The sequence below is a fragment of the Anopheles ziemanni genome, chromosome 2 (assembly GCF_943734765.1).
Source record: "Anopheles ziemanni chromosome 2, idAnoZiCoDA_A2_x.2, whole genome shotgun sequence".
In the NCBI taxonomy this organism is placed as follows: Eukaryota; Metazoa; Arthropoda; class Insecta; order Diptera; family Culicidae; genus Anopheles; species Anopheles ziemanni.
Window position 1 is genome coordinate 86,047,841 of NC_080705.1, and position 10,581 is coordinate 86,058,421.

The following is a 10,581-nucleotide window of genomic DNA, read 5'->3' on the forward strand; positions in this document are numbered from 1 at the left end:
TGGGAGAAAAAAAAAACAAGGATGCAGTGACAGATTGCGAGCACCATCATGTCGCTGGCCATGGGTTTAGTTTGTTTGTTTATCCTTCATGTCGGGGGAAAGCATAGCTATGCCGGGACGGTCTAGAATTGCGTTGGCCAGAATCAACAAGCGGCTCATTGCTCCCATCACCCCCCAAGCCGCGAATTCCAATCACTCGAGGACTCCTCTTTTGATGGACGGTAAAGTTTTCATTTATTCTCGTTAGCTGAGCGCAAAACCCAGCGAAACAGCCGTGTGGGAGTTACTGAAAAGCATGTTAAAATAGGCCTGTTATTTGTTTTCTGCTGTCAGTTCGCAAAGCATTTTTCGAGAATATTTTTTCGACATAACCTTAATAAAAAAGAATTTTGGTCTACATTTGCTACACATTCATCTGAACAAAAGGACTCTATACGGAACCGCTACAGGCCTCAGGCAGGGAGATTCTGGTACACAGTATATAAGAGGCACGGACACCTTAACCTAAGCATGGCCATTGAATATCTTCTTCTAGGTGAGCAAACAGAAGCGCGCCTGAACGATCGAACGTTCCAAATGTTTGGCAATTGGCATGATTGTACGAACTCCTCCGTGGCATAGAAATCCACCAACGACTCGAACCCCGGAACAGTGTGAGCAGCAGAACCCTCTCGCAACGGTGATCAGCAACTGCGAAAACACCAGTACATTCTCAACTCAGTGCCTAACAACAACGGACAACAGCAAGAGAAACCCGTTCAATTTTCCACAACGCGCACACAGCGACTCGAAGCGTCCGGTGGACGTTGTTCTGCGTGTCGCAGATAAGACTTGTAACGCTTTAAAGGAACTGCTGCAGAAACAATCGTGTCCTTCCTTCTTCGCCTCCGCCGTAGACTGTACTCGCTTGAAACAAGGACAAACCTAGAGCTACCTGCAATTTGAACTTGAGGCATACTGAAAAAGGCCTAGAAGAAATTAAAAAAAAAACCGAGGTATATATTTTTATTCCACCTGCGCGACTATAAAGCTGATATTCTTTAACTTCAGACGACAGAGAGAAGCGACACCCGTCGGGAACTGGAGACGCTGAAAAGGTGGCCAGTGGAAAAACAAAAATCTGTCCTAGATCACACCAGACCAGTGTGTCAAGCAACTCCTTCATTACCTCATCGCACACCGAGACAGCGGATAAAGTTATTTTATAATCAGGAGCATATGTGGCGGTCCATTTAACGGCTTGGTGGATGAGATTATATATACTTCAGCACAAAAACGGATGCGTCTGCAGGTGAATGAAAAGAAAATAGCACAACACAACCATTGAAGAGACGGATTGAAGCGACCGTGAGGAATTCTGCATCTGCAAAAGCAAACCGCTTCCGAACCGGGAGCGAGTGGAGACCATCCGACCATACCGTCTCGTTTGTTAGCAATTCGGTTAGCAATTCCGTCCGTCCGTGCGGTTGATTGGCGTGGTCGGAAGTGGTCGCGCGCGAATCGCGGCTTGTGTTGGTACCACACTCTGCTCATCATTGGCGTGTTGGCGGTGCACTTAGGTACTAGGCAGGCGTCCACCGGACACAGACACACACGCGGAGTGTGGTGTTAAATTTAGAACCTTCCCGTCGGTGCCCGGCAACGGTCGACAACCTGTGCACGAGGAACATCCAAACGGCGTGGTGGCCATGCAGCGATTCGTCTATCTCTCACGACCACAAAAGACGCAAGTGGTGGTGGTGGTAGTAGTGGTGGTGGAATGATGCTAGTGGACAAACGGCACTAGCGAAACCATTCTCCCCAGAGAAAAGGTGCAAGCAGATTGCTTCGGACAAAAATCACGCCCCTGGCAGATGGGCAGCAGCTCAGTGCTCGTACTCAACAAAGCTCTGAAGGTCGACACTTGGGCCACGAGTAGCGCCAGGTGTCTTTGCAACCTGCTCACCCGTCGCGAACCCTGAAGAAATCCTTCTTCGCGGTACTAGGAGACACTTTAATTTCCGTTTCCACGAAAGCCGAACCGGAAGAGCGGGTGTGTACGGATTGGAAGATTGAGCACGCTTTTCTCCCCGGTTAAATGAGCCCCATTCGGTGCCATTATTGTTATCACTGTTATTGTTGTTGTTGTTGTTGTTATAGTGGGGGTAGTGGTGCTTGTGGAGGACGCCAGCGGCGCACCGGCAGAAGTTCGCTAGCCTGGATGCAGCATCGGCAGCGCAAGGCAACACCACTCGCCGGAAGCAGGGAGCAATTGGCGACCGATACTCGTCGCGATAGCTGGTAGGAGGAGGTTCTTCTCCTAGAAGAAGAAGAAGAAGATACAACTGAACGGTGGTGGTCAGGACGCAAACGGGAACGGAATAGTACAAGTGATGGAGCATTCTTCGAAGTGCCCGGCCGAAACCGTCGGTGGTGGTGTTGGTGGTGGCGCTGATGTCATGCGGAAGACCTTCCAGCCAGAAGGTGGAGATGGGGGTGTTGCAGTTCACCAGCGCAACCACGGTCAGTTGCGGCCAGCCGTCGAGAATGCATGTGATGCGGAAGTCTGTGATAGAAGTAACCTGGTTACCACCCTGGATGATGTTGGAGTTGGAGCATTGCGGGCCCTGGGGGTCGGTGGAAGTTTAACTTCCGGCGTTGGTGACCCACATGATGTGGGCTTGGTGGAGGACAACTGCACCGATACGGATGATCAGAATAGTAATTATCTAAGCATTAGCAACAGTCGCAGCAGTAGCTGCTTCGATCTGCCCGGGGAGACATTACCCATGATCGCGGGGACGAGGCTGGACGAGGATGGTCCGGTGCATGAAAGCAGCCGAGTAACGTTGGTCCACGAAAGGTACGGCACGGGGCGGCCAGCAGCACCGGTGGCCAACACAATCGATCTGGAACGACAGCAAGCGAGTGGATCGAGTAAAGGATCACCGGTTGCTTGCGTTGTCCCGCGCAATGACGACGACGATGACGACAACGTTGAGGAGGACGACGAAGATTCCTCCATGCTGACACACTCGGCTGCCACGACGGCGACCATCTCCTCCAACAAATCCCGCCTGAACGTGACCAGCGAGCTGGTGCAGCCAACAGTGAACCAAACGCCGGGCATTGCGGAAACGACGGCAATGAGTGTTAACATCGTCGATAATCCGGCGACGGTGGAAGATATGGCCGGTGGCAGCAGTGATGGCCCTGGCCGACCGGCGGTCAACGGCCTAGGTGGCAACCCACACGCACGCGTCACGGCGACACCCTCGAACATGAGTAATTGTAGTGGCCTACCGACCGTCACCGTGGTCCAGCTGAAGCAGAGCAAAAACATCATCTACTTCCTGCGATTGATCTTCAATCACTGTAAGGTTGGTAGCTGATTTCGGAACCTTCTTCAAAGTTCCTTTCCCCCCTGCTGTTGCATTGATTTGCTGCTTGCCGATGGGGAAGAGGTGTCTGCATTTGTGTTTATAATTTGGCTGCTACTTTCTTTATCGTGTCACACAAATTTATTTTGAACTGACATTTTTGCCATTTTATTTCATAACTCTAGAACGGTTCAATATTTTTTCATGTTTTCCGGCGTTTCAATTTTAGATTGAGAGTACCTTTAGTATACAATAGGTTAAGAAACGAAAAATTGATATGCGCCATTAATATAAGTTCGGATTTTGAGTGCAAATGCCGAACTAATGCTTGTTCGAATTAGCCATTTAACATTTAAAACAAGACAAAAGAACATCTTGTAAAACTTTCTTTAGGATGAATGTAGAAACGGGAGAATCAAATCCTACGTTTTAAATAACATAATGGCAATATACAATGGTTAAACAGTGCTTGGAGTCAAATTCTAGACCTGGGATTGAATGCTCCTTATAGTAGATAGAAACAACGTGTCAAACATCGATTGCAAGTTTGACACTTCACTGAAAACAACGTGTTGAACATCATCGATTGCAAATTAATGTTTTGCGGTTGATTTGCGCCACCTGGTGAACGTGAACATGGCTGCGAACATGACATGATTGTAGATACATACAGCGTCAATCGTTTTACGCTACTAATTTCCATTCATTAACTTATTGATATGGCGGTTTTCGTAAGAGAACTTTTTTTGGCACTTTCTTCCCCAGCACATCCCTGGGTTTGCATGATACGATAGTATATGCCACTTGCATTATTAATTAGTGTCCATAAATAAATTGTCTTGCGGGGAACGTCCGAGCTCCGGGAGCACTTAAATACTTAGCAGATAGAGACAGAGAGAGAGAGAGAGAGAGAGACAGAGGGAGTGTGCCCGGTCACTACGGTGGCAGGTACTCGTCCTAATTGGATTCGAATTTGGTTCCAATCATATGTCCATCCGACCGTTCGCTACGTTTATTGTTGATCGGATGAATTCTTGTGGGATTATTATATGAATGGAATCAATGGCTGCGATGTCGGCGGGACGGATGGATGTATATACCCGTCTTTTTTTCCTCTTGTATTACTTTAACTCGGATATCTAGTGCCCGGTAGACCGTGATCAACCTTTAATCGGAACCGTTCAATCGGTTAACTAAGCGGGACGGTCCATGGAGTTGATTGTTTAGAACTGGAAAATTGAATCGGAATATGATTGGTAGTGATTGAAATGAATTGAGAAAATTAAATTGCATTGTCTCTACTGACAGCAAATTGATCATCTTTTCAGTACCATTCTCGGAAAAAGACACTTCCAGGTGGTGTGCCGTGGAAATTCCACCCGAAATCCAGTGGCGTGGATATTTAAATTTGTTTCTGGGCTGCTGTCTTCTGCACGAGCGCTCGCCAAAACCTTCTGCCTTCGTCATCATTGTGCTATTGTTTTTAATTTTCAATTCGATATATTTGTTTTACTCCGTTAAACTTCCGTTTTTGACAAGACTTTTTGTTTTCCTCCCATTCGCAGAGCTCCGGAATCGGTGAACCGAGCGTTTATCATGCCTTAGTAGTCATATTTTTGGAATTCTTCGCCTGGGGGCTATTGACGATGCCCGTCATAAATGTAAGTATAAATCTTCGACGAACTTTGTGTGTGGTTTTTGCGGTTTCCACGAAGTGGTAAAAAAGCAGGATGTAACATAAGGGATGTTTCCGAAGATGTCGTCATTCCTGTACGTTGTTATGCAATGGGATGTAAAGCGGCATCTAACGTAAAACTAGACCGCAGTACCATAACGTAACATCCGTGTCTCATACTGTGAAAACACTTACCGGCTTCTGCAAATTGTATTAGTGGTAACTTTTTTTTTGCTTCCAAAAATAAACTTGTTACATAATGATTTTTGTACAAATAACAAGCAAAGCGTAAGGAAACCGAAAGATATGATACTGTTGTGTGACCGAAGTTAGAATGTTTCTGATAGCAGCTTTTTTTTCGCCACCTTCGTAGGTCCTCAATCAGACCTTCCCGGATCATACCTTCCTAATGAACGGGCTGGTGATGGGTATCAAGGGTATACTGTCATTCCTGAGCGCTCCACTAATCGGGGCCCTTTCCGACGTGTGGGGCCGGAAGTTCTTCTTGCTAATTACGGTATTCTTTACTTGCGCCCCCATACCGCTGATGTCGATTAACTCCTGGTAAGTGTCTATGCTCCATCGTTTTCGCTAATTGCGCTAACCTACTAACCTTTTGCCTTCCGTGCGCTTCCCTCTGCAGGTGGTTCTTTGCCATGATCTCAATCAGCGGCGTGTTTGCGGTCACATTTTCCGTCGTGTTTGCGTACGTGGCCGATGTCACCACGGTGGAGGATCGATCCCGGGCGTACGGTCTGGTATCGGCTACCTTTGCTGCCAGCTTGGTATGTACCGTGGGCGGGTTTTGGGGTGGAAATTTATTCAATGGAAAGTAATCTAATAATGCTTCCTTCTCCGCAGGTCATTTCTCCCGCCCTCGGCGCCTACCTGAACGACAAATACTCGGAGCCGCTCATTGTCGCCCTCGCGACGGCGATCGCTGTGTTGGACGTATTTTTCATCCTGGTTGCGGTGCCGGAGAGTTTACCGGAGAAGGTGCGTCCCAGCTCGTGGGGTGCTCCGATCAGCTGGGAACAGGCAGATCCATTTGCGGTACGGTTTATATCTTGCAATACATAACTTTACCCACGGTCTTACTTTATCTTCGCCATCCTGCTTCCTATCACCTTGCAGGCGCTTCGTAAGGTTGGTCTGGATCAAACGATTCTGATGCAGTGTGTCACGGTGCTGCTCTCTTATCTGCCGGAGGCTGGACAATATTCTTGCATTTTCGTCTATCTGAAATTGAAGATGCACTTCAGCTCGATCGACGTGTCGATCTTCATTGCCGTCGTTGGTATACTAAGTATACTGGCGCAGGTCATCCTAGGCGATCTAATGAAGTAAGTTGTTAGTGACCTGTGTGCCACGATCGATAGACGTTTTACTAATGAGTTCTTTTTCTGGATATTCATCGTAATTGATCCAACTTAGGGCACTTGGTGCAAAGCGTACAATAATAATAGGATTACTGTTCGAAATGTTGCAACTGCTGTGGTACGGTTTCGGCAGTCAAACATGGTTAGTAACCGGCATTTCCCGCAACCTACTGTGACCACACTCACACTGACTGTACTGTATTACTTTCGTTTTCCGCAGGATGATGTGGGCGGCAGGAATTCTGGCCTCACTAGCGTCAATTACGTACCCTGCAATCAGCGCTTTCGTGTCGATACATTCCAACCCGGACCAACAGGGTAAGTGTAACGTTGTTTCAACGTTGAAGCCAAAGCTAACTTCCGCCTGTTTCGACTTCCAGGGGTGGTCCAGGGTATGGTGACCGGAATGCGTGGTTTGTGTAATGGTCTCGGACCGGCCATGTTCGGCGTCATATTCTACGTGTTTCACGTCGATCTGAACGACGAGCACGCGGGAGGCGGTGCGGCGGCGGGTCTGAACGGAGCCGGTGGTCTCGGTGGCGTCGCCAGTGGCAGTGCCAACGGTATTTTCGATGGATCCGACGCCAAGTTCGTGCGGAACGAAACGTTACTCGGAGGCGTCCATCATCACATCGAGGATGAGTACTCGCAGCTCATGCCGGGTCCACCTTTCGTGTTCGGGGCGCTGATGGTCATCTGTGCCATTGCCGTGGCGGCATTCATCCCGGAGGCACCGAGCGACAACATACGGCGGCCATCGGGTGAGAGGAAAAGTAGTTATTCCCAACTTTTTTTTTCTTCTTTTATTGTTTCATTGTTTTCCCTTATGTCTCGGTGTGTTTGTCGTTCAATTCAATTAATGTGCTGTTGAATTTTAACTAACCATAATAACAGCTACCAATGACAAAACCTCATGCTATGTGCAGGGTATGTGATTGCGTGACCAACTGTGTCGCCTAATTGCACTTTCACTAACCCACTAACAGATCGGTATCGGTTCGTCCTGGGTACAGGGGTTGTTTTTTTTTTGTTCGATTAGGGAGAAATAACTGTAAGAAAAAAGAAATCAATTCACTCTACACACTAACCACTTCTGTTAAAGGATATACGTGTGCATTTACATGTGTTGTCCAATGTTGAAATTGAGGAAATGGTTATATTATGCCGGTATTATTTGTACCAAGAGGTGTACACCTTCTGGAAGGCCTTTTGTTTTGTGCTGTTAGTTTTGTTATTATCAATGCTTCTTTTTCTACCCTGTTTTCCAGAAAGCGGCTATCGGAGCCAAGACAGATTGACCGTTCTTATTGGAGACTGATTAGTGCGATGGTTGATGCGAAAAAAGGTCGGCGTAGTGCTACCACGAGCTCTTCGCAAAACCGACCGCATCGTCACAGCTGAGGAAGGGCCAGAAGAAACAGTGCATACTAGCGCTCTCGTTCCATTATCTCCCACGACACCGTTGCACCTTTCCATCTCTGAAAGGCCGTTCCAATTCTAATTGCTCACTACTGCTGTTGTCCCATTGTCCTATTACTAAATCGAATGCGGTTCCGTTTACCCTATTATCCACGGGCTCCACGGGAGGAGAGTGGTTTTGAATAACTTTTTAACACACATATTTTTCTACCACCAAAAAAAAAAAAACAAACCTTTTACGATCGTAAACCAACCAAAATTCGCGTTTTCTTCCCCTCAGTACCAGAGGGCATGTTCATCCCAGCCGAGGCTGTAGTGGTCGAAAGTAATTATATTATTGTTAATTTACTACTTTTCCTACTCTATTCTTCTATTCCTGTAACTGTCGCATTGCTAGAGCACTATATCCGTTTGTAGTAGTGCTACCAGAAGCTGTTCACGGGGAAATATTCATTTTTCATCCTAACGTACACTCATTTTCCAGTTTTTCTTTCTTTCTTTGGCCTCTTACTGACTAGACAAACACATCTTTGATTTGTTTTCAACTAGTGCATTTGTTTCAATAAATGCATAGAATAGTTCCGCCATTTCACATTTTTGCGCAAAAGAGTATCGTTGCATTATTCATAGGGTATTTGTTTAGCACACTTTCTTCTATTGCTGCGTTGCACGCAGTTGCAGACATGAAAGCTTATGATTTTCTTGTTCCCCCGATGTGTGATATGTGTAAAAGAACTATTTTTAGCGGCAATGCAAACAAAAACACTCTTCAAATCCATCCGGATAAAGCTATGCGCTGCTAGTTTCAACCTTCTATATACACATTTGTCTGCATCACTTAAGCAAACTTTTCCTTAAAATCGTAATGGAATAGATCAAGCTGTGTATTTGCCAACCTTTCGTTTCCTCTTGTAGATACCCCTACTTGTAGACAACCTCTCTTCTACAAATCCTACAAACCACGATCTAACGTTCGTTCGCTTTGTTACGTTACTCTTTCTTGTGCAGGACTTTCGCTGGATGTCGACTATGAGTACGAGCGGGGACGCAAAGTAGCGGGCCCACTGTCGCCACTGATGCACCAGGACTCCGCTCAGCTATAGTTTTGTCACTGGCCAGTCGACCAGCAACCGGAACGACGTGAGCTGTCCCAGGATGGCGTTACGTCCGTCCTAAGCGTCGTTAACTATTTCGGCTAGTGTGTACAATCTAGTTTTAAGCGATATTGTGTAGCAGCAGCAGGAACAGGTAATTCATGAGACGCGTAACCCAAGGCAAAGGGGAAGGATCGTTGAGTGCAGTGGCATTGAAGAGGAAGGATTAGTATTGAAACGAAAAGTAGCGGAGGAGGTGCGCGGTAGACGTTGTATTTAGTTTGTTTATTTTATTGTCATGCCTAATTGAATTGTCTAACTGAAGGCGGTTTAAGATACAAAAACAGGTACCATTCGAAAAACTGCCACCAGTCATCTACCATCGCAGGAGTGGTGGTTTAGTGTTCTTTTATAAAATTCAGCTTCAGCCACTTTATGGTGCGGAAGAGTTGTAAATCTTCTTTGAAAACTTATTCTTTATGACATGCAATTTAAGCTGTTCTTGTTACGAAAGCCGAGGGAAGGAAAGTGTTGTTAATTTTGCCCTTTTCCCATGTTAGTTTTTCTTTGGAATGGAAAGCTTTAATGTTACTATCCGAGAACTCTGTTTGCGGTTCAGATGATGGAACACGCACTAAACTAAAAAGTGTTGTTGTTGTGGCACAACGAAACGAAAAACGAAACGTGTGAGAGTATATCTAGCCATTTGCCAGCCTCGATCGACGTCAATCGTTTATTCTTTATTTTCTTTTAGTCTAGTCAAACGACGGACCTTCTCACACTCAAACACACTTAATCAACAAACTGATCGTGCTGGTACGAACAGATATAGTATTCCCATCGCTATCGCTAGCTCCTCATGGTCTGCTGGAGTGGAGTTGGTTGGACGGTGACTTTATATTTTAGTGGAGGCGCACGACGCGGGAGAAAAGGCGAACGAACGGGATGTGTTAAGTGGAAAACGCCGGCCAATGGAGGAAATAAATTGTTTGCGAAGTATTTTTGTCCGTGGTCCACTTTTGGTCTACGACAGGATAACCGAGTGATAGTAGGATTAGATAAACCGTTCAAAGAGCATGGCAAATGAAAGTAATTGAGCAGCTAGGCAGAAGGGGTATGAAATTACTGATCGGACAACGGTGACTCGTGGGTCGTTAGTGTCTTGCCCTCTGGACAACAATAAAGAAACACAGGCTCTACCATTAGATTTTCGCTGCTGCTTATAGAATAAACCGTATATCGTGTAAATTATGTTTAAATAGAAAGTTTAAAAATGTGTGAGCGATCGTTTGACTTTGATTCGATTTTAGTGTTTTACCATGGTGTGTGGTGATGGTAAGCAACATCAAGGTTCGAAGGAAGTAAGACGATTTTTTCCGAAATGAAATGAATTTGCATTTCTCTCGGTAGTTTTTTGTTGTAGTAATGCTCCTCCAATCTTACCTTTGCACGTGCTAAAAAGTGGACGTAAGTCGTTGGTACGAACGAATCGTTTTTCATTACTAATATGAACCATGATTGGAAGTACACATACTCTTTAGTAGACATTTTCCTGTGTAAGATTTTCTTAATGTTTAGTCGGCAAACGAAGGCAATGTTCAATAGAATCTAGGTTCCCTTTAAGACACACAAAGCCGATCCACGAAGAATGATAA

General features: G+C 46.0%; 1 protein-coding gene across 6 annotated transcripts in view; it reads left to right on the forward strand.

Moving 5' to 3' along the window:
• Positions 1-9,711, forward strand: part of LOC131282079 (hippocampus abundant transcript 1 protein) — a 30,096-nt gene extending 20,385 nt beyond the window's left edge. The window contains exons 2-11 of one of the 6 annotated variants that reach the window (XM_058311471.1): positions 4,925-5,020; positions 5,408-5,598; positions 5,678-5,819; positions 5,896-6,087; positions 6,169-6,377; positions 6,469-6,555; positions 6,634-6,731; positions 6,794-7,186; positions 7,682-7,742; positions 8,841-9,711. In XM_058311471.1, the coding sequence (XP_058167454.1) occupies positions 4,925-5,020; positions 5,408-5,598; positions 5,678-5,819; positions 5,896-6,087; positions 6,169-6,377; positions 6,469-6,555; positions 6,634-6,731; positions 6,794-7,186; positions 7,682-7,731 (1,458 nt within the window). In that variant the 3' untranslated portion in view covers positions 7,732-7,742; positions 8,841-9,711. Of the gene's footprint in view, positions 1-4,924; positions 5,021-5,407; positions 5,599-5,677; positions 5,820-5,895; positions 6,088-6,168; positions 6,378-6,468; positions 6,556-6,633; positions 6,732-6,793; positions 7,187-7,681; positions 7,941-8,840 lie in introns of those variants that run through there. The other 5 variants (XM_058311473.1, XM_058311474.1, XM_058311469.1 and 2 more) reach the window with 5 other exon arrangements.
• Positions 9,712-10,581: the final 870 nt, after the last annotated feature.